The 25,539-nt window shown below is 28.3% G+C and overlaps 1 protein-coding gene across 2 annotated transcripts; it reads right to left on the reverse strand.

The window, feature by feature from the left end:
- On the reverse strand, positions 1–24,108 carry LOC119670383. Of its 2 annotated transcripts, XR_005251707.1 has the most exons (4): positions 23,399–24,108; positions 21,498–21,539; positions 20,919–21,149; positions 1–65 (listed from the first exon to the last, which is right to left on the reverse strand). XR_005251707.1 is itself a non-coding variant. In XM_038080630.1 (3 exons), the coding sequence occupies exons 1-2, from the start codon at positions 24,023–24,025 to the stop codon at positions 21,504–21,506; spliced, it is 663 nt and encodes a 220-aa protein (XP_037936558.1). In that variant the 5' UTR covers positions 24,026–24,108; the 3' UTR covers positions 20,914–21,149; positions 21,498–21,503. The 2 variants fall into 2 exon arrangements, 1 of the variants encoding a protein (XP_037936558.1); XM_038080630.1 differs by lacking the exon at positions 1–65 and having other exon boundaries at positions 20,914–21,149.
- Positions 24,109–25,539: the final 1,431 nt, after the last annotated feature.

Raw genomic sequence — 25,539 nt, forward strand, 5'->3', positions numbered from 1 at the left:
TCATTAACACAATCCCAAAACCGCAAAAGTCACAAAGTTGCAATCGTCAACGCCGCATTGCCACACTGCACCGACAAAAATAAAATTAAAAAAAATAAAAAAAAAAAAACAAAAGAAAATAGCATAAAAATATTTGTAATAAAAAGGAATGACAATTTTGGATATGAAAACCACAATCCAAGACGTTATTTCACTGCAGCTTTGTACGAGCGAGAGTATGAGTATGAGTTCGACTCAATGCACTTGCAGAAATCCTGAAAGGAGCAATGGCAATGACAATGACTGGATTTGGTATTCGCGCCAGTGTCGGCCAGCTTATTTTAGTGCAAAGAAAGTGCGATAATTTTATAATTTTATGATTTTATTGTTTAATTAAGCACATTTGCGACTTTACAAACTTAAGTGTTAAACTGGGTAACTCTGGTCTGCGTTGTGCACGCTGCATAACATAGCAATGGGCGGGTGTTAATAATATGCCACGAACTTGTGGCTAAATAGTAAAAAATTGTTAAATGCAGTTCAAAACTTTATCTTTCGTTGAAAAATCTTAAAAAAAATAAAAATAAAATAATAAGTATAACACAAAAATATATGAAATTAAAAACGGAGAAAATGAGAAAAAATGCAACAGTATTTAAAATCCTTGCTCATGTTGCCAATCTGTAGCTAAGCAAGTACAATAACTAACTAACTTGCCTGCTTTGGTTTGGTGAGATCCTTTTCATGTTTATGGCAGCAGTTAGTATTCCTTTGGTGGGTCAGTTTTAATTAAGCATAATGTTGCGAAACTTTTATTCGCTGCAATCTCTTATAACTCTCTAAGTAAGTAAGCGAGTCGAGTATAAATGAGTAAGCGAGTAAGTTTTTATATAATTCAACTTTCTTCCATTTCTTGTATAAATGGCAGTTTAAATAATTTCTCCCATTTCTACTAACTATTTGTATGCAAATGAAGTCTGCATTCAACTCTGTACATTTGTTGGTTTATTTGTTTTTCCACTGCCTCAGCCATGTTTGGAAAGTTTGCTAATAACATTTGGTACAACAACAAAAACAACACTAAATTCAAGTCAAATAGAATGTAGATAGTATAGTCTAAGACGAAGTAAAAATTAATAAAGAAATAAAAGCAAAAATTTCTTAAGTTAATGGCATTCGAATATCCTTTTTCGTACTCATTTAATAAGCCAACAACGCAATCAGCTAACTTGCCTGCAAATGTTTATCTAATTACATTACAGCCGTTGCCATTAACGTGGCTTAATGCGGCTTAATGTTATTGCTTGTTGCTGCCACTGTTACTGCTACTGTTATGCTTACTGTTAACGTTGCTGTTATTGTTACTGTTGTTTTTACTGTTTTACTGTTGTTGCTGTTAACTTTTGTTATAATTAAATTTCGATTTGTTTGATTTTTGCCGTATTTTTCTACTATTTTTTTTATTAATATTTTTGTATATTCATGACTTTTATTGTATCCTTTTTACCGGTGCGTTAATAACTGCACAATTATGCAGGGACTTTATTCGTATTAAGTTAGTCTTAGAACTCCTTCCCTTAGCATATCAAGCACAATACTAGTCTTAACAGTTTCTATAAAGTGAAATATTATAATTACTTCAATCATTTCTGTGCTGGCACAGGCTGGCACCTATCAAAGGATTTTCTGTGCATATCAGTGGAACAATGAAAAATAACAAATAAACAATTTCCATTTAGTTTGAATTTTCTGAATATTGCACAATAAACCAATTTTAGGTAAATTTATAATTTCGATAATTTTCTATAATTATTTGTGTAATACGAGTTTCTGAGCAAGAATACGAGTATTAAGCAAGAAAAATCATCGTTAGGTATTGTTTAAATTGAAAAGTTAAGGAAAAAATATTGTATAGAATCTATAAAATTATTACAAAAATGTGGAAATGGCTGAATAAAAGAAATTGAAGTACTTGATGCAATGGAAACAATGGACTGGTTGCATGCCATATCCTTTACTCAGAAATATACATACTTAAATAATATAAATCACAGAAATAAAAAAGTGTTATTTTAAAAACTTTTTGTGAACTATTAAATCAATTTCATTTTTATTTAAAACACAACACATTAGTTCTATTTAATCCTGTATTTCAATAAAATTTATTAACAATTTCAATATTTCGACCATGAAAAACTTTAAGATAAAATAAAAATTTTTTGTCATTAAAGTACATGAATTTATATTGTAATTTAATTTAATAAAAGTTTTTAGTAAGCGAATTAATATTTATGTTGACAAAATAAGAAGTGAGTTTTTATTTCAAAGTTAATATTTTTTCACTCATTTACTAATAAATGTTCTTAGTTTTCAACAGCTAGCTACATATGGTTAATATATTAAAATATTTATCAACAACCAAATTTATTAATAAGCGTATCCAAAACTTGATGAATATTTTCCCCCGTCATCTTTATTTCTTGCAGTCATATTCATAGTAATTAGGAAAGCATGTCAGTAAATTGTAAATCAAATCAAGGATAGAGGTAGTGTTGTCATTTTCATTGACAGCCAGTCACCAATCAAAGCTCTTGAAGTGTTCATCACAAAATCAAAGAGAGTAAAGGAATGTAGAGGCAATCGAAGAGCTAAACCCGTTGGCTGACATCAACCTTACCTGGGTCCCTGGACATAAAAATATCGAAGTGAATGAAAAAACCGAAGTTTAGCCCGCTCTAGTGCTTCTCTGGGTGTGTCCCTGGCAATACCGATTTATGTTACCCAAGAGACCAACCATCAAAAGAGATCCTGAGAGCACTGCAGGGCTTACTACAGTTCTTTCTGTTCATTGGTGTATTGGAAACTAAGCAGAAAAACTACGCTTTCCTCATAATTCTCACTGCAGAAGTTGTGGGAACCAGCAGGAAAAAAGAAACCATAAAATACTTTCTCTGAGAATGTCAGGCTTTAACATAGCGTCCAGAAAAAATAGGTTTTTAGGAAGGTACTTCTTTGATAGACTGTTCATTAGACTTTTCATCTGCAAAGATGAATGACCTTTTCCTATCTTAATGGCTCTTGCGAGGAATTTGGTAGCAAAATGGGATAAAAATCGTTAACTTCCATGTAAGTTAACTGATGGTCTGCCACTGCAACCAACCATTCACATTAATGCTTTCAAGTCCTATTATACTCAGTTTTACCTCGTTTGTTCTTTTTAGCTATTCACAGCATTTCACATTTTAGTATTTTTTACTGATTTCTTACAATTATCTTTCTAAACTAATCCTATTATAGAGGTGCTATATTCTCCTAATAATAAAACAACTGCTGCTCTTTAACTCTTGCCTTATTACTGTCTTACACTATATGTACCATAATAAAGCTTTACTGTTTTAAAGTTACTACAAGTAAACCTAATTTAAGTAATTATATCTGATATTTAAAAGTAGACTTATAGAAAATGCAATAATCAAATACACAGGAACTACTGAAAGATATATCAACCTAACCTATTTAAGTAATTGGATTGTTTCAGTATGTATTTAGTATGGTATTATGGTAATATGGTATTTTTTCTCAATGTTATAATTATGTATTCTTGCAGCATTAAACATAATTTAATTTGTAATATTTAATTCAAAAAATATAAATATTGTTTAATATTTAATACAGAACAACATGTATATTTTGTAATAAAATACATGTGATATTTAAATTTATTAAATTTAATAAAATGATTTAATTTCTCATGCTTTTTTATGTTCACATTTGCTTTTAAGCCTGCATAGATTACAAATTGTGACAATTTTCTGATAAAATACATTATTTTAAATCATTTTTATATTTACTTAAAAGCAAAATAATACCTTTTCAATCTCTGGGATGTTTTTTAAAAAAACAAATTTTTTTGTTTTTTTTTTTGTTTTGTTTTTGTGAAAGTAAGTAAATTTTCCATTATTTATTTTAACTTTTTTTGAATTAAAATTACATATTTTTTTAATATATATTTTTAAGGCAGGCACGTGTATCAAAAATACACGTTCAGGATTTCGATATATTTTTTTTAAATTTATTTACATTTTTTTTGTTTTTGTAAATATACTTTGATTTATTTACAAAACAATATATGTTAAAAGAAATAAATTTCAAAATCTGTGCAGAGCAGAGCGAAGTAAAAACACTAAGGATTGCCAAATGAGCTTATAATCAAATGCAAGTAAAACTTAATAACACATGCTACATGCTTAAAGCATTTACACAACAAGCAAGCATATGCCTCGGCTCAGATATCGGAAAACATATATCTTCAGATGTACCAGGATTTTAAGTATATGCAAAATAAATTTGAAACAATTTGAAAACAAAAAGTGGGGCTGCATTCCAAAGTGGCACAATGCACCAAACTTCTGTGTGTTGTCCAACATGTCCAAAACTCAACTCATGCATTTCCAAGAGGAACGACCAGATAAAAAGTATAACTTTACGTCTAAGTGCTGTAGGCCACTTCATGCAAGTAAGTTTTGCTTAAATTTGTGAATTTTATTTCTACTCTGGCTTGGCTGACGTACTTGAGGCATTTGTATAATACATGGAATATGTTAACTGAACGTGACTTCGTCTGGGTCTGCAGAAAATGCACATATTTTAAATTATGATTAATGCAACGAAATTGTCTAAAGTCTAAACTATTTTGAGTTAGTATGCAATGTTTTATAAAATTTTTACATTATATGAATATTGAAGGCTATAATAAAATTTTATTAAAACAATTAAAAGTTCATAAGGTAAAAATAGTACATTTCTAAAATAAATGAAAAACAAATTCAAATTTTGTAACAAAATGTAAATATATTTGTTTCAAATAATTTAAATTAATGGAACAAAAATTTTGGCTATCTATAATTTTATTTAGAATTGAGAATATATTAATTAAAAATAATATTGGGGATATTATATCCTTTGTAATCTGTCATTGCTTAATCGACACGCAAGCACAGATATTTAAAATTGTAATTAATAATGTCCCCTAATGTGAAGCTGGCCATGCCTTATAACAAAGCAATAATTCTTAAGGAACCATTTTTCAGGAACCCCGATGAACTATTAGAACGTTATATTGAAAATCTCAAAAAGTTCTCAAAAAAAAAAAAAAATTACCATTATTATTGCTTGAGCTTTGATATATTTTAAGTCAATTTATAAATAAATAAATATAATGAATATATTTAATCAAAGAAAAAATATATAAATTGACTGAATATATTTCAAGGATCAAAACATCAAGCAAGAAACCATCAAGCAATAATAACGTAAATATATATAGCTGTGGTTTATGTGTTAGTTATAAAAATAGCATATCAAGCGCAAACGTTTTTGAGGAATATATATCTAAAATTTATAAAATTTTAACTTTGAATAGTGCATATAAAGTGTAGGTTATAAAGAGTATGATGTCACAGTTTAATTCTTGTCACTTGCACCCCAAAAACAATGGATGGACAAATAAACCAATACAATGATCCAAAAGACCACTGCTAATGCTAATGGCAGTATCCACAATAGCAAAATGGTCAGTTCAAATATTTATTTAACTGAAAAATAATATATTTAAGTATGAAACTGTCCTCACTATCACTTCCCTTCTTGTTGGCATAAGACTTCTTGTCACAAAACCCAAAATTTCTACTTAGACAATAAAAACGCCGCAAATAAAGATAAAAGAATTGGATCACCAAATATTGAGTTTCAGATACATTTAACAAACATGAAAGAAAATTTACAATGAAAATTTTATCTGAACGTTTAAAAATTTGTTGAATAAGATTTCCATAAAGTCTTCAATAACAGCAAAATCGAAACTTCCTCGAATATTTATCGGTTTAGATTAGGGAGGGGAGCTCCATTCTTGGAAAATTTTATTACAGCATAAAGTGTTGCATCTTTTCAAAAACATGAAATTAGAATAGATTTTTATTCCACTACTTCGTTTACTTAAAAAGCTATATAAAACGATACCCATAGTAACAATCCCACATAATATGCTTGGTGGTATAGAAATAAAATTATTTACTGGAAAATCACCTCAAATAATTATTGATGGAATACCGACGAAGGCCATTAGCAGTGGTGAGATCCGACAAAAAACGATAAGAGACAATAAAAGATATACCAAAGAAGATTTAATCAGGATTTTCTCTGATATCTACAATGTCGTATATCCACAGCTTGACTGGTTTTACAAAACTTTATAATCAAAAAAAAACGATACTAAAAAGAAACATATCATCTTCTCTAATAATAATATTCATCCATATGTTGAACGTCACGTTATCAAATTTTTCCGCTATATTTACCTATAAAAGTATGAACTCTCATTTCAATCAATTGATGAAAACTTAGTTCGTGACGAAAGTTGCCGATGACTTGGTAGATATTGAAAAAATGGATTTCAAAAAATGGACTTTTAAGTCAATGGTATCAAAAACGAATGGAAAGTAGTATTGATCAACACTAGTTACACTCAGAAAAATATGCTCTAACTACATACCAATAAAATTGACCGGATCATTTTGTTAGAGAAATTTTAGTGGTAAAGAAGATATTAAAACTAACATGTGGTATGATTGAATCAACATGGTGCGTCGAGTAAGAATATTTTGACCTGGGATTTTGTTAAAATCTGGTTAAAGCAACTAAATTCTGAGTGTATGTGAAAATTTACTAGCTAAATGAAGTTTATGATGATTGGGTGGTCGTCGTCAAAAAGACATTACCTCAAAGAATAGTTACTTTTACGTCAATGAAATCAGAAGTAAATAAAAAGCAGTGATTGATCATGAATAGGTTCATGAGAAACTAGTGTGTAAATAAATTATAGTTTGATTTGATGGCCGTCGTCAAAGAATAGTTTATCTCTGACAACAGCAATTACTTCGTCCATAAAATTAATGGAGGGCAATGATTGAATTAAATAAACGTTGTGAATACATATCAAAATAATCTTTTAGACGTTTTTAACTAATGTCATTATTGTTTTATTAAAAGAGATTAAGAATAAAAATAATCATAATATTTATACACTGACTTAATAGATGATTTTCCTTACTAATAAATATTATTATAATATTAAATTGTTGAATATTTGTTATTTAGTTGTATGCATTTTGACAACAAAGTTCTTAGTTATTTCAGTAAGACTTTAGTCCTTGTACGCTTTCGCAATTTCGCCAAAATATCAATTACACTTTGAACTCCCTTTTCCACGAGTATTCATATCCGAAAGAGGGTCACATCGGTGTTAGATTGCAATTATTTATATTTTCTGTTCGCTTTGTCAAAGAATTCATTATACAAATGGTGCAAATATTTAAGTAATATCGGAACAAATACTCAACTACAATAGAAATGTTAAAATATTTTATATCACAAAGCCAAATCAGGACCCGCGTAAAAAGCGCAAATGTAGGAAACATAAAATCATCAGGATATCATTTTCTAATGATGATGCTCCTGCTTTTGCTCCTGCTGTTATTTTTGCCATTCAGAGACAATGTCATTTGTACAGATTATTTTCCTTTGTTCAAATAATATTTTCCAGATTGTATATATGTGCATTTCTCTTTAGTTCCAATGATTTCATGTGAGTATCAATTTTACTCTTATAAAAATAATTTTTCGTTAACTCTGACTTGCGATAAAATATTTTATGGATATTTTAATATCAGATTTCAATTATTGTTTCTAAAAAGCAAGTATCTTCCATTGTTATTATTTGGCTTTATATATATATAAATGTAAATATTGTATATTTTGCATAATTTCGGTTAAGATATATTATGGTTAAATAAATATTTGTGTAACTGTAAAAGATACTTTATAAAATTTTACACAAATTAGAAAATTCAATAAGGGTAAAGTCAGCTCAGTTGCAATGCGAAATATTTTAGTTTAAGCTGAGTATTTCTTCTCAATGAAGGTAAGTGATTAGAATGGATATAATGAATATGTTCTAGAAACTAAATGGAATTTTTTATTAAAGAGTTTTTGAATCCCTTTAATATATAAATGAATCATGATAGACACTTTAAATTTAATTTTATTATATGTGGGCCATATTAACCAGGAAGTAGTATTTGACTTAAGTATATTCTATTTGTTATTGGCAAGTTGAAGAAAGTGGAAGTAAATTCTTTTCTTAATGGTATCTTTGGTAATATAAAGTGGTACCGCCAGGGACGCATCCAGGGAAGCACCCCAGCCTTCTCGTTCCCTTCGATGTTTCTATTATATATCCAGGGACCCAGTTAAGGGTGATGTCAGCCAACCAATTTAGCTCGTCGATAGCTTCTCTACATTCTTCTACTATCTTCGATTTCGTTAGCCCAGTTGCAACTTAAATATTTTAGTACAAGCTGAGTATTTCCTCTCAATGAAGCTAAGTGATTAGAACGGAAATAATGAATATATTCTCGAAACTAAATGAAATTGTTTATTAAAGAGTTTTTGAATCGATTTATATAAATCATGCTAGATACTTTATATTTTTTAAATTTTTTATGTCTATTGATCAAAATTTCTAAGTAATTTCCTTTAATGTTAGTGAAGTCAGAAAAAAATGCTGAAATATAGGGTGTGAAAAAGGTGATTAATGACATTTTTTATTGTGTTCATCGCAAGGATACTTCTCAAAATGTTCTTTTCGTTAATATTATTGTAAAAATGAGCTACAATAATAATTATTGTAATAAGTGATGCGAAAAATGGAACTAGGGGCAATTTTGAATATCTACATTTGAATATTATGTATTTCAAAAAAAGTTCTCTTGTTAATATTATAGTCAAGGTGAACTATAAAAAGTGATTCACTTTAATATTGGTGAAGTAAGAAGAAAACGCTAAAATATAGGATATAAAAAAATTTAATTAGTGACAATTTTTATGGACTACATCTAAAAAATATATATCTTAAAATAGTTTTTCCATTAATATTTTTCTAATCACAAACTACAAAAAGTGATGCTCTTAATTGTTAATAAAGTGAAAAAAATCTCTAAAATATAGGATGGCAAAAAAATTATTAAAAATGATTTCGTCAATATTATTGAGAAGGTGAACTGAATTTGGTCTCACGAACGGTTAAGTGTCTCTGGAAGTAAAATATGGTCAGAGTAATATACTATCACCTAGCTTCTCCTTAATCGATAAGTCTTCTCGTGGCGGGACTGTTACCACTGATTATCGACGGCGAGCCGAGACACAGCCGGCATAAGCTCTTCATCTGAAAATGTAAAAGCCGAGGGTGTCCGAATTTGTCTGTGAATAATTTTCGTAACGGCGTGCTTTTTGCCATACTAAAATTGTCTATCTATTAAGGCAATTTAGCCAGCCTGTTGGCTCAGGTGGCAGCTCCATCATCAGGCTAGGGTGCGATAGGTCGATAACCGATAAGTCATTTTAGATAGATTTTTTTTCCAACTTGATGTTGGAATTAGAATTAATTTATATTGTTCAAAAAATCAAATATATATATTTATTATTGAATTATTGCTTACTTTCTGGTTAATCAAACACTTTTTACTAAAAGATACGTCCACATTAATCACTTACAGTCATATATTATACTTAACAAATGTTCCAATTTCTTCTTCAGTTCCTTCAAATTATAATAAAATATTTGCAGATAAAATTGACAAAGTTTTTATTTAATGGTTTATATCACAAAACTGTGTCGTCTAATCTTTTTAATTTCGTAACTTGTTGACTGTCAAATAGTTGTCATTCTTTGTAAATTTACTGCCAGCCAAATCAGCTTCCCTTTTTATAGTCAATGTGACTTTTATATTTATTATCAGTTAAGTCAGTTTTATTGTCTAAGTTATAAAAATTTTATGGTATTAAAAATTATATATAATTTCAGGCAATGATTTGCGAATTGCTCTTCAGATACTTAACTCAGTGTAAGAAGGTCAAAAAGTTGCGGTACGTGCATACACCAAAATAAAAAAAAAACAAATAGCAAACAAATGTGAAGTCAAATGCTTAAATTGACTTGAACCTTATAAAAATAAAATATGTACTTAACAGCAGCATATTACACCATTGGTCTACAAATGAACAATTGTAGTTATACGACCCTGAATTTCTGGATTTATAGAGCACGAAAATGATAAATTTACCCACATTTTGTTAGTGTTTTATGTGGTTCACTTTTTCGTTTTGTTAATTTCAAAACATTTTTATATGCATGAAAGAGCAGCAAACCAAACTATCTGCGTACATCCCCTCCAACATCCCCTCATAGCTAAACAATGGTATTTACAAATATTTGACAATTTATAAAAATCAAGCAAACATAAAAGGACAAATTCATATCATTTACAAGGACACATTTTTATGATGCTGCCTGATGTTTAATGCATATATTAAATTACTCATACGCACTGTGGGCTCGATTACTTTTTGGCTTTTTTACAATAATGTGTGTACACAATGTATAAGACACATATTGAGATTGATGTGGGAGCAATCTACAATCAATAAACAAAATTGTTCCCTTAATAATTTCTTTTAGTTCATTTTATTCTCCAAGGAATGTATGCCTTTTGTCTAGTTATGTTTTATGTCTTTTTTGTTTAAGGATTGTCTGTGTGTATATGATTTTCAATTTGTAGTTTTCGTGGAAAAATTTAAAAAAAATTAAAAAAAATATTAAGTCTTAAATAAAAAAGAAAACAATCATTAATAAAATGTATTTTTCAAACAAATTTAGTATTAATTGTAATTAATAATAGTAATAATAGTTTTTTCTTATACTGAGCAATATTAGGAATCGTCATCTGTCACTCTTTGATCAACGATTAATACAATAAATTCCTTATACTATATATACTATATTTTACTATTATATAGTAATTTATTTGATTAATTTTTTTAAAATGATTTCTATTCATCATTAACATACAATATTTTTCTTCTTTTCATTGCAGAAGTATTATGAATGCTTTAAAATTCTTATCATTTTCTACTAAATTGTCTTAAATATTCTGTTTTATCCTTGTGTAATATAAAACATGAACTGAATTAAAATCTATCCCCCAATGCGACTTTATTTACTGTGACAAGAAGTGTGTGAGCCAAAACTTTAAATGTGCACCAATGGATTGCTCTATTGCTCTGCAGTGCACTGAACATTACTGTATAGAGCAAGACAAAACGGAACCGAGTTAGAAACGCAGAACAAAATAGTCATTTGCATTTCATTTAAATAAAATAAACAAATAGAAAATATTAGACAAACTAAGAGTTGCTGACAATAAAAATTCCTTAGTGTTTTGTAAAAGTAAATGAGCCACGATATTATGTGGACGAGATACAAGAATTAGATAGAAATAAGATAAAATATTTAAGATTGTCTTTATGATAAGATTTGTAATGCTTTACGAAAGTTCAATAATTGATAAGTGTTTAACTCTAAAAAGTTTAGGAGAAGCTGTTTAAAATGATATTCGATAATTGAATCAGGAAGTACTACTTGAAAGTTATGAAAATATACTGTAGTTTACACAATGTAGTTCACAAAATATGTATAGAAATATTCGTATTTATTATATGTATAAGTACAGTAGATTTTTCAGCAAAAAGCCGATCTGAGGTGTGAGAAGCTCTTGCAGAATGGAACTTAAAGAGTTTTTAATATAAATTATCTTGAAATAGCATACCGTGGATGAAAGATTCTTTCAATAAATAAGACAAAGAACATAATACCATAGATAAAGAAAGAAAAGGAATATCTGTGCCCTAGTCATAGAAGTTATTGACTTCAGTTCTAAGGCTCAGTTAGTCGATACGTACCATTTGAACTTGAATCAAAGCGAAATGCACAATCAATCAAAACCTGTATTTTTCGGACTTAAGTTCTTATGGTACGACTTACAGAGCCTATATTCAGGATCATGATCTGCTGCACTTTAACAAGGCAACTATAAAGAGATATGAAAAGTCGAAATTATTTAAAACAAACTGCAATTTATCAAAAATTAAAATACCTTTGAATTAGATTGAGTGGACAGTGGCTACATTAGTGGCCGTAGTGACCCTTAGCAACCATCGATAAGCTTATATAAAGCTATCCTCTTTATCTAGGTATGTAAAAGATACACAGAAGAAATATAAAAGAAAACAATTGAGTGCAGCTTATTCAAATGCGTAGATTTCAGGGCCATGTTTTACAGGCCCTAAGTATAACATAACAAATATGTATATTTAAATATAAATATCCACAAAAAATATATTACTTTTTAAATTTAGGTACAACAAACAGTTATCAGAATAATAGCAAAAGTACGAAATCGACAACTATAACACGATAATAGTTATATATGGTCATGATCAAAATAAACGTGATATTGTCGTGAGTATTCGTCATATGACTGCTTGTGTATAACATGGTGCTTAGGAAGATTAAACCATCTTATTATAGATTATGGCGGAGGAATCAAAGGTAGATCTTTAAAAAGTAATTTTTTGAATTGCGCAGCTGTTAAAGTAAATTATTTTTAGAAGATCTATATTTGAGATGTTGGCTAAGGGCATGTTATGATTGCAGTCACGTCACGGAATGATTGTTGCTTACAATGGAAAATGAAAAATTGATACTGACATTTCATTTCGTATTGCATTGAAAGCAACAACAAGTTATGACGAGACTGCAATCATAACATGCCTCTAAGGTTCTCATATCCTACTGTGTGGTAACAAAGTGATGCATATGCTCTATTTGGACACAACAACAGGACACAATAATGTAGGTTATCATAATGCTAAAGTATAGTTACGTTCAGTTTTTCATAGAATAAAGAAACAAACTTATAATTATTATATTAGTTGTCTTTTCACTATCTCTCTGATGTAAAAATTTAAAATCACCTTAAATATTTTCCATATCATTGTCGCTAACACTTGACCCTAAGTAAGTTTAAGGTATATCAATATGGATTTTAGCGGACATTTCAATTGCAGATCTTCCAAAAGTATTTCCTTATAGAGTGCACTGGATAAAGTACATTTTTTCTAGAAGATCTGTGTTTAAAATGTCTGTTATGCATCTCATATGCGACTGTATCGTAACAAAATGGCTCATATGTCCTACCCATCCAATAAAATAGGTTATCATTATGTAGAGATATGACTAGTTTCATTTACAACTAAAACGATAATACATGAAAAAATCAAGGCGGAAAAATTTAGTTAATGGACAAAATGACGTCAAAAAAATACAGACTTGACTTCGTGCTCTGGACGGCTTCGTGATGACACACCAAATCGGTGATTCCAAGATATCATACATACATCGGACATTGGTGTGATTTTAGTGGGTTCAGTTCTCACATAGACTTCACTTTCGATTGCTTCACACTTCGTAATAAAAAAAAACTAATTTTATACATGAAGGGAAAAATCTCTTAATTAATCTGTAAATTTTATGTTTTACTAAATTTCTGACGCTACTTCTACCTCATTTAAAATTGTCAACTAAAATTGCAAATAAAAAATATTCATTGGGACAAATTTGAAAATAATTTCAAAACTGGGAAAAAAAATCAATTTTAAAACAATAAGACAAGCAAATAATAGTAGTCAAAAGTATTTTCAATCTTCAAATATAGCCTTTTGTCCTACCAGAAAGACCCGTAAACAATTTTCTCCTTGCCTGGAATTAGTTTCATTAAGAACAGCTTAGGTACTTCCGTTTCCCTTTTGTATGTTTGTGGTGTGCACTTCTTACTCCTATTTGAGAATTCAAAAGTAGCTCAAATTGCAGTTGTTGTAACTATTGAAATTGTGGTAGTTGTTATTGTTGTTGTTGTAGTTCGGAATTTTACTATTAGTTCCATTGCCGTGCATGTTTGCTGCTCACATTAAGTGCCTCAACATGAACTTGTCCTAATGTTGGAATTATTTATTTGCATTCATTTGACTTTGTGGGTTTTCTCTCTGCTTTTCAAAGCTTTTCATTATGGCAATAAACTTTTGTTATGTTAGCCGGTACTGTTATTGTTGATGATCTTCTGCTTCGTCTTCTTCTTCTTCTTCTCGGTGTTTTTCTCCTAGTAGTCCTCCTAGTAGTAATAATTGCTTTCATTGTTTATATTGTTGTTGCTGTAGTAGAAATTTGTTGATGCATCTTGGCATCTGAACTATGGCTGAATACTTTTTAATATTGTGACATTTATGAAATTTATTTTGAAATAAAGTTCAAGCTGTGCTAAGAATTCTAAGCATCAGAATCAGAAAATAATTAAATTTAAATTTAAAATCAATTTTAATTAATTAAATTCTCACAAATTTATATGAATTGAGAGCTACAAAGTAAGGAATTTTAATTGCATCATAGGATATTGACAATTTAAAAGGATGCATCAAAAATACTTGATATTTTTGACAACAATTGATTTGACAAGTTTTTAAGAGATATTTATTTAAATTGCAATTCACTTAATACAATAGAAAATGTTGATAAATTTAGTTTAAAATCAATCAAATAAAAATTTTCATATTTTAAAAGAAAGGATTTTTAATCTTTAAGAGCAGTAAGAGATTACGTATCCTACTATTTTTAGTTTAAATTAAAAATTATAACTAAAAATAACTATAATTAATTCAATTATTCTACAAATGAATTATGACTTCGTTTTAATATAACACAGCAAGTGAATTTGTTAATGAACTTTCAGAGCATATTAAAAAAAATTTGAAGTTTAAATACGGCTTTGGATCAGTAGGGTTATAAACACTGACTCTGCGTTTCAAATTTTGCAGGGTACGAACTCAATCCTTGCTACCTGTTGTCTCAAAAAAATTATTTACGAATAAATAAATATTAGAAATGATTTCAAGATCATTGATGAATCACTCAAAACAACTGTATGGTTAGTCAAAAATTCAATTAATTAAAAATAAATAAAAATTTTTGTTGCTGCAATTCACTACTGTTCGAATCCTATTTTTAAATACAATAATTTCTATGAAGTAAAATAGTTACTGCTGTCTTAATTGACATAACAATCAAAAATATATAAAAAATTTTATATATAAATTCCATATTTTATATGGAAGTATTGTTTTTATTGTGAAATCTTTTGTATTGTGTATTTACTATATCTGTAATCACCAATAATATATTTATCTGTAAACAGATTCTAACTCTATCAGTCATATTCAAAAATATTTATTATTTAAAATCTACTGCTTAGTAGATTTGGTATAGGTGTCAGTCACAGTCAGGCCAGTCACAGTAAGATCAGTCACAGTCCATCCGCTGATTAATGATCACTTTTGGTTATTTATATCAATTTCTGACGCTAACATTTGTATAGGTTTGGACGTACTATATTTATTATATTTTTTTTTTGTATTTATAGACTATATATTTAGTGTTATCTCTGATACTACCAACTTTATACCATACACAAATAAAGTTCTTATTGTTTAATTTGAGCATGACAACTTTATTAACATTGTATTTATTAAGTTAGACAATACTTTTTTTGCAATTTAATTACACAACTGAAATATATTATTATAATAAATGTGAATAAAAAACTTACTAATTCATTTAATGAAATTATGTCCTCCAAAAACTTTTTGCTTGTGACAGATGTCACATCAAAATTAATACACTGTATTTAGTCACTGAAATATTAATTATTGCTATCAGAAGAAAACACTTTTAATTATCAAATCGTTTAAAAATACAACAAAATTATTTATTTATTAGTATTTTTCATTATTCGCTTACGCACCGCACCGCAAGGATACTTTCTCAAATAGAAGTCAAAATAAAAACTACATTTTAAAAAAGTTTATGAAGGAAAAAATTTATTTAATTCAATTTCTTGCACTTTCTTTGACTTTGTTGAGATTTAATCACGTAAAAGTTTCGTTTTCTCTCCAGAGTAATTTACTCATTTCCTTTAATTCTCAATTTAATCCTTTTGACTGCTAGAAATAATTTCTTTCTTTTTTTTGTGCAACTCAAACTTTAGCTTCTTTATCTGTCTTTGTAGCGAACTAACTGTGTTGTTTGTTATCTTTGGTTTTTTCTGAAGTTCAGTTTTTTGTTCATTTTTTATGAATTCTTATAGAGGTTTTTTCAGAAGCTTGTTTTCACTTAAAAACTTTTTCAATAAGTAAACCAACTTCTAAATCAACTTTTTGATCCCAACATGCTAAAAAGGATCAGCTAGAAAAAAGAAAAAAAAAAACACAAAATGGGAAGAATGAATACAAAAATGATAAAGGAAACTGAAACTTTATGGCTTGCTCATTTTACAAACTGGCAAAGACCTAAAGAAGCCGCAAACTGGAAATCACTTTGAGTTGGCTGCAGCGACGACCAACGCATAAACAAATCAATTACATCTTACAGTATTCAGTGGAAGTGGAATTTGAAGTTGAAGTGACGGCCACATCAATGGAAAGAAGATTGGAATGCAATTCGAGTAGGTCAAGTATGCACAATAAATGCAACACAAACCAAATACAGGAATTTAAAGCAACTTCACTTCAATGACAACAATCATTGCAATGACGGCAAGGGCAACTTGAAAGGCAACTTGGTAATGGTAATGGCCACCATTATCATCATCATCAACATCAATTCATGCCACAATCTTCAACTTGAGAAAATAGCACAATTTGAGGACAACTTGATAAAAGACTCTTTCGCCTTAAAGATGCTATCCTCGAAATCTATTTGTGAAAGTATAACGTTGTTATTGTACTGCTTCGACTGCGACTGTCGCTGCTATTGCTGCTGTTGCTGTTGTTGCTGCTGCTGCTGCTGCTGCCATTGCAATTGTTGCAATAGTAATAGCATGTATCAGGCAACAGCAACAAATGCAAGGACAACTTGAAAATCAATTCAATTGATTGCTGCTTCTCAAATATTTCCCATTTCACATTTTACATTGAAATTTTGTATCTCTGATACTCGCTCGTATAATGTGTTCGTTGGTGTGATTTCTTTTTCCTATTTATCTTTGTTTTACTTAAGTTCCTTTATAAAAAATGATTGTGATAAGAGTAAAAACAAACAAGAAATAACAAATAACAAATAACAAACAACAAATAAATAAATAAACAAATAAACACACAAACACAAAAACAATTGCAATGAAAATTATTTGTAATGTTTCATGAAAGGACATAAGACAAATGCACGGTTCCTTTGCGTATATTCACACATATATATAGGTTCTATATATCCTCATGTATACATTACGTATGCACTTTCACTCGTTGGCATAGATAAATAAACATATGCAGACAACTTCATCGATACAAATCGCAAATACAAGCGGAATTCTCTTACAAATATTGAAAGTTGGCTTGAGTCACAGTGGCGTGCGTTGGGGAAACGAAAAGCAATTATGGTTTTATTTAAAACATTCTTTGAACTCCATGGATTGATAGTAAAACAAAGGTTGTTTTACTACCTATTTTATACTTTCAGCTAAGGTAGATAAGAAGTAAATACTCACTTCACACAGCAAGACTTACGTTGGTTTATGGAGCTGCATTAAAAATCAGTTGAATGCAAGACAATTTTGTATTATGTTGTGGTTGGTAGGAGTATACTCTTTCAGTTCAGCGATTGACTAGAACTTTAGGCATAATTATGGTCATTAAACAGAATGGTAAAACCAAATCAGAGTAGATACCGAAATTGTCAATTTTATTACAGTATATTTTGATGCATTGGTTATGTGGTTTCGACCCAGGCATCAAAATGCAAAGCTCCTTAGAGAAAATATAAAACAAATACAAATAAACAAGAATTCCTATCTAATTTTGAAATAGACGTATGAACATTTTTTAATACCAACAATTTTAAAATGTTATACACTATATACCGTATTATGCAGCATACATATTTATACTTGAATATGGCTATTGTATATAAAAAAATACTGTAATATGTATAAGGGTATTGTATCTTTGAAATCGTACAGAAATCCAAAAAAAAAATTTATTCCACTACACATATCAACACACGATACACATTTTTCTAAAAATGAAAATAAAAAAATAATAATAGTAAAAATAAAAGAAATAATAATAAAAATAATAATAAAACTCAAATAATAATAAAAAAAAATAATAATAAAAATAAAAAAAAATAATAATAAAAATAAAAAAAAAATAATAATAAAAATAAAAAAAAAATAATAAAAATTAAAAAAAATACTAAAATAAAAAAAATACTAAAAAAATAAGATAATTAAAAAAAATATATATAAAAATTATTAAAATTAAAAAAAAATTACTACAAAAATAAATAATTAAAAAAAAAATATAAATATTAAAAAAAAAATAATAAAAATAAAAAAGAAAAAATACTAAAAAAATAAGATAATTAAAAAAAATAAATAAATAAAACAAACAAAAATAAAAAAAAATTAAATAATTTGACATTTAAATAATTGACATGTACCAGTTTAAGCCTGGCAATTACAGTCCAAATAAATTATATATGGATTATAAACTAATTAAAAAGAAATTCAAATATTTTCTAAGACCACCGATAATGAGTACTTGCCAATACTTGAAACAGCGTTGTATGGTTAGCCAAGTTTTAATAAATTAACTAAATTTTTGTTCTTGTCTTTTTTTGCTATTTGACCCGTAACTTTTATATAATTTTTTTTTTCATTAAGTCGCGTTACTCTCGGCAAAAACATAAAACTAAATAAAAATTTAGTAAGAATGCATATAAGAAAACATCAAAAAATATATATACAAGAAAAAAAAATACACAAAAAAAAATTAAAAACCAAAAATTAAAAAAAAAATAAGAAAAAATAAGAAAAAATAAAAAAAACGTAAACAAAAACATCAAGAAAATAAAATCAAAATAAATGTGTTTCAATAAACCGTTAATATAGTTTACTACATATATTCAGGAAGAAACTTTTCAAGGAAGAGTGGTTGTTTTGGGTTTCATTCGAGTGTGACTGTCTATTATTTATTTAGAGTCTATTGTTATCCTATCCTAGTCTATTGTTACTCGTATCCTTTCAGACTATATTTTTCTCTTAAATTGTACCGAAAATTATCTTAAAATTCTCCTTTCAGCTAAAATAACTTGGTGAACTATAGGCTTACTATATACTTGCTCTGAAGATATTTACTTCAAAGTTTGCTATATATTTGCTATATAACACAGAAATTTATAACAAGTATATTATATAATAAAGCTTATAATTATAGCTGTCTGTACGATACACATAGTATTAAAAGGTTTTGTTACTCTTTAGAAACTTAACAGCATATAGACGCCCATCATCACAACAATTTTAGTTATAAATTTATGTTATAATTTAAATAATAAAATTCTATATTTAAATGTATATCGTTCGATTCATAATTTTGGCTGCCATTGCTAAGACAGGCTCTTAAATTTGCTTATTTCACAAGCATACATAGTATTCACAATCGTACTATACCTAGAGACAGAATATATCAGTTTCAATCCAAAATTCAATTTTAATAAATAATTTAAAAACACATTTTTACAAAAAGTGGATATATCATGAAAATAATAGAATTTTCAGAATATTAGAATAATAAAACAGAATATTTTCTAACAACTTGACGTTTCTTATGTCTCAAACTAATTTCACTACGTTCATATCCTATGTGTACACGCATACTACATTATATATATAATCTGTATATTTTGCATATATATATTTATATATACAAATACAAATATATATATATATATGGAGTTTTTTTTAGTATTTAGTACTTACCTGTATTTTATTTGATTTTAAATTTGTTGTACGAGTATTACAAAGAAATTTATAATAGGTACGTATAGATAAAGCTTATAGCTATGGCATTTTAATCGTCTGCCGATACACATATACATAAATTACTATATAATACATTTATTATATATTTTTTATTATAGTGTTTTTGCAGGATAATTTGTTAAATTTTTTATTGTTGTTAAAAATAAAAATTAAGAAAAAGAAACCACCTTTTATTTTAGAATAATTTTTAGTTAATCGATATTTCGACTTTAGTCTAAAGTTATCAGCAGGACACTATATATATAGTTTTTATATAAATATTTTTTTTATATATTTTAAAAAAATTTCTGCTGGTTTTTCCAAATTTGTTATATTAATTCTTTGGCCGGATTAGGTACGCCACTGTTATGTGGTGTAAGTTACTAGGAAAATAATAGGAAAAAATTTGTAAAGAAAGGAAGATAAAAATCATTTTAAATGAAAACAAATTCAATGGTCAATTTATTTGCAGTTTCGTTTTTCACATCGTTAGTTATTCCTTTATGCCATCAGGATTGCTTTTTTCTGTTAGTTTTTTTTCTTATACGAATGTAAAGTTTCGTGATTGCTTGATTTTTGCATTGTTTGAGATTCCTTTTTTTTTTGCAATAGTTGAATGCAATTTGTAAAATAAATTGTTTCAGTGCTTATTTATCATTTTTGTATACAAATGTATTACCACTCAAACATTTCAGTGTAGTATTTCAGTGGCGATGAATAAGTATTCCAGAGTATATTCCGTTTATTACTATAAAATAATGCTATCTTTCATAAACAATGCTCATTAATTCAATTCTTATACAGATATTTTAATTAGCATAAACCAACATCTTTAACCACTATTTTCCAACACTGTTTTATCTTTATGCCCGACAATATTTTTCTTATCTCACTTTAATTAATAAGACAATTTGGTCTATGTTTTTGTAGGTGTGGCATGCATAATTCATCGCAAATTAGCGTAATGGAGATGAATGCTCAAATTTGTGTCATAATTCGTTAATTTTCATAACACTTAGATAAACTTAAGTAAATGCATATAAACTACAGTACTCGCTCATTAAATAAAAACACACTTACCCGTCAGCGCCGAAAGCCTTCAGCTCGCGATCCAATGTTTCCTTGACGTTTTGCTGGGAATATAAGCCCATGGGTGAGTTGAATTGTTTATGCACGAGTTTACGTTGAACAGCGGCCATTTTTAATTAAATTTCTTAAGTGTGCGTGTGTTTGAGTGTTTGTGTTGTTGTTGTCTTATTAGTTGGCAAGTGTTGCTTTTGTGTTGTTAGCACAAAATCTACAGAAATTTAGCTACAGAAAAAAAGAGTGTTTTGGTGAAAGTTGGGCTATACTCAACGCTAATGCGGCACAAATGAAAATGCTAGGATATAGTATATATTTATGCTCGGTATATGGCACAAGGCAGGCTGCTAGAATGATATATGCTTAAATGAGTAACCTTTTCTGGCTATTATTTTAAAAAGCTTAAGTTGGATTTCTTTTTTCTTTTTTAAACGAAATTCTGTTTTATTGTGTGAAATATTTTGAAAAGAAGCAAGAAATTGCAAAATTATTTCGTTATTTAGCGTTACTCAAAGATTTCCTTTAGATAGTGTGATAGAATCCCTTATATGCAAAATGATATCTAATTTTTATTACTAGGTTTTATTTCGTTTTTCGATTATCGTTGGTGAGTTCGTTCTGAAAATAAAAGAAAAGCAAAGAGATTAGTTAAATAATTTTTAATATCAGTTTAATGCAATATTAATCATAATAATACAAGATGTACAACGAGACCAGTAACAAAAATTGGTTTATTTGTTTACAAAAAAATAATAATAAATGTGATAAAAAACAAATTATTTTTTTAACTTAATAATTATAACATATAACTTTAATATAACTTTAATCTTTATCATATTTGATTTTTTTCCTGCATAGTTTTCATTAATATCTTAACGTTTTTCAAGTCTATCTATACATAAATCTATAATATATACCTATACATTTGAACTGGATGTACCCAGTTTCATAATCTTTCCATAAACCAAATTTCATGAGGTAGTATCTGTGGTAAATTTGAATGTAATTACATTCTTTAGCACTTCATTATTGCCGAACATGTTATTTTTTTCTTAATGTTATTTTATAATTTTGGGAATAACGATAAAATACACGACACTGAATCCTAAAAACTTGACGAATTTCTTCAATCTGTTAGGAACACGATAAAATTGTTTGATTGTTTCGCAGTGTCGGCATCTCATTATTGCCAAAGACAAAAAATTTTTTCATTTTTGGTGTCAGGTTCAAAGAATATGCTCTTAAACGAATCTCCAGTGATATGGAAGCATAATAAAGTTTTTCCTTTTCAGCAGTGAGAGCTCCTGATTATGGCGAAACACCCTTTTCTCTAATTTTTTACAGAAACAAAATTTACTGGCTGTGATGTCTAGAGAATATGGTTCTTAAACGATTCCTATGAAAGCATAATAAAGTTGTTCCCTTTTTTCTTGCAGTGAAAGCACCTCATTATTGCAGAACACCCTTTTCTGAAATTTTTTTTATTTTTTTTTTAAACAGAAATCACATGGTGCTTGGTCCGGAGAATATAGTGCGGGAAGAATTTTTTAAAACCTTGAAAGCGCAATGAACTCGTCTTCTTATTCAGCAGTGTGTTTTGGCGAGTTATCGTAATGAAGAAGGTATAAACGCATATTTTTTCTCGGTCATCTATGAAGTTTTCGAAAATTTGTAAATTGGTTTCGTTGCACCATTTAGCAGTAAAATGTTTATCAGTCTTCAGAGGAATAACAGCTACAATTTTTTCTCGATGAAGTAAATTGACATCTTTACTTTGATTGCTTAATCCTCTCCTGCTAGGCTTTGTCTAGTGTATTGGGATCTCTGGGCTCCACACTATGACGATGGATCGATAGCTGATGTGTTTTCGGGTCGTAATTGTGAATCTAAGATTAAACAGGGTCATTGCATTTCCAACAGGATTCAACAGAAAATATTTAGCAAAGCACACACGCACGAAGAATTCAATATACTGATATCTACGGGTAATCAAGATGATTGCTAACAATTGACGATAGAGCAATCGTGGGTCAACCCTTGATTGTTATAAACTTTGGACTTAGTTGAAATTTTTTTTTTATTAATTTTCCGTTTTTTGTCTTTCATTTGGATTGCTTGATGCTTTAAATAAAATATTGCAAAATTATCACATATCGGGTGGCACTTTTTGATTTGCCAAAAATTCATTCCCTATTACTAACTAATCGAACTCTTCTGAGCTCCTCGGTATGTGTATAAGTAACGAACTTATACAATTTATATATATTTTATAAATATAAAGTAGATATATTGACTGTAGTAAATAGTAGATGAAGCAATATGATAATATTTGGAGATAACTATATTATGTTACTCTGAACGAAGTCTATTCATATAACCGCAAATTTAAAAATTTTTTTTTTCTTATATAAATATAAAAACAATTTATACAAATTGCTAATAGTAGTTAATTTTATATATTTAAATAAATTTTATTCTTCTGTTTTTTGTTGCTGAATGAAACCTTTCAAAAATTCCAGCTTATCAATTGTTTCAAAATGTACGTCAAATTTCCAAACGCTAGTTTCCTTTGCATTGCGATAGATTCGAATTAATTTATATATGTCATTATAGTATTTCTTATGAAGTGTTTTTTCATTTTGTTTCCTTTCTCTTCTGCACTCTTTCTCTTTTATTAAAATTTCCGCCACTCCCGACTCTAATTCTGCTGTATTGTCTAAAATATCTTTATTTATTTTTATAAGAGAATTGACCCATTCCTCATAAGTCGCTAGTGTAACCTTAACAGATCCGTCGTCTACATTTTCAACAAGACGTCGCTCGTATATTTGATTTAACTTATCAAGTAAATCTGTTTCATCATATAAATCTTCGATTTCTTTTTGTGTCTCACTTTTATGAATGTTCGAAGTATTCTCGTCTTCTTCGTTGTTATCGGTACTGGTCAGCTGTTGGGTGTCCTGGATTATGTCAGTTGGAGAGCAATTTCCAGGATTAGTAGTGATTTCAGCATTAGGAGTTACATTTTCAGTTTCAACATCTATATTTGGATTTAAAAAAATTGTTGCAGGTGTTAGGCGAAAAATGGGTCTGTTTCTGTTCATTTTGTTAAGAATAGATAAATTTCGTTTATATTGAGACCCACAACTATTTAGGGTTTCTGTTTAAAAAATTTTCAAATTATATTCTTCATATTGGAATTTTATTTACATATATTTTTATATACAAAAACTGAATTGTTTATTTTAATAAAATGTCAAAATTAAAATAAATATACAAAATTACTTAAAAAATAATTTTTTTAATAAAATAAAATATTTTAACAAAAGCGAAATACGTATAAAATACAAGTACATAGTGTAATATTTAGACTATTCTACTACACTCCATAAATATGCTGCAATAAATGCAATCTTTTATACAAAATCCATACAAAAATTGTATAAAGACACGCTTTTTTTTATAAGAGGTTCAATAAGTCCAAGTATAAACATAGAAAACGTATAATAACATGTGTATAAAAAATGTATCAGAGTATGTGTCTATATGCTTAGATTATATAAAAATGTTGTATTTATTCTTTTACAAAAAAGATACTCAAAGAATTAAATTATATTTTATTATACTATGTCATTAATTCAATTCAGAAAATTCATTGGTTGCTTATATCGAGACCTTAGAGTGAAATATATTGATCCACATTGATATCTAAAATTGATTGTAAGCAACAGTAGGTTTTATTGGATCCCAAAACCTGCAAAGCATTCCTAGAATTGTTGGTAGATAATCTGATAAGTCATGATGGCTTTTATGGCCATTTCAACAAAATGGGCCAGTCAAAAGAGACAGGCCCATTGATTTTACAAAAAAAGTTACGAAAACGCCAGTCCCATTCATTGTTACTATCCGGATATAAACTTTGTTGCAGAGAAACTACTAGATTCGAAAATAATGTCATTTTCCAGTCTGTGCCAGTCTGAAGAGACAGGCTCATTGATTCTACAAAGAAAGTTACGAGAACTCCAGCTCCATTCATTGTTACTAACCGGATATAAACTATGTCGCAGAGAAACTACTAGATTGGAAAATAATATCACTTCTTATGTTAGGAAATTTTTAACGGCAGTGATTTTGGCTATCAACTAAGCCAGAAAGAAAATTCTGGATCAGAAAATATTATTCTATGTTGATGTTCTGAAATTCTCAAAGTCAGTTTTTTTGGTTTTCTTTCTGTTCAGTTGGTGTATCTATCTTTTGATAGTACAAAAGATTTACTATAGTTACAGTGATCTGTTCCATTGACAGCAGAGTACAAATAATTTGTTAGAAATACTATAGAAATCAACCACTTCTATTATTGACTCAATTACTTCTATCTACAACATAATATATATGTAGACTTTGTCATATGAACATAAAATATGAACTTTAATGCTAAAACTGTTTCGCAATATTGTTATTAGAAGCAAATAATAATATCCCAAATCACATAGCTCAGCCAGGATATAAGAAAAATAATTAAATGTAAACAGAACTAGTTGAAAATAAAGCTTTATAACACATAACCTACTCTTTACCACAATGGTAATAATTTTATTTTGCATGTGAACATTTATTT

Source organism: Teleopsis dalmanni, chromosome 1, assembly GCF_002237135.1.
Source record: "Teleopsis dalmanni isolate 2A chromosome 1, ASM223713v2, whole genome shotgun sequence".
Lineage (NCBI taxonomy): Eukaryota > Metazoa > Arthropoda > Insecta > Diptera > Diopsidae > Teleopsis > Teleopsis dalmanni.

Excerpts from the sequence above, each read along its gene's own strand:
- LOC119670383 (XM_038080630.1), bottom strand. The coding sequence starts at position 24,025 with ATGAACAGAAACAGACCCATTTTTCGCCTAACACCTGCAACAATTTTT. Across the intron at positions 21,540-23,398 it reads TTCAGCAACAAAAAACAGAA|AACGAACTCACCAACGATAA; the intron begins GAATAAAATTTA and ends TTTTATTTTCAG.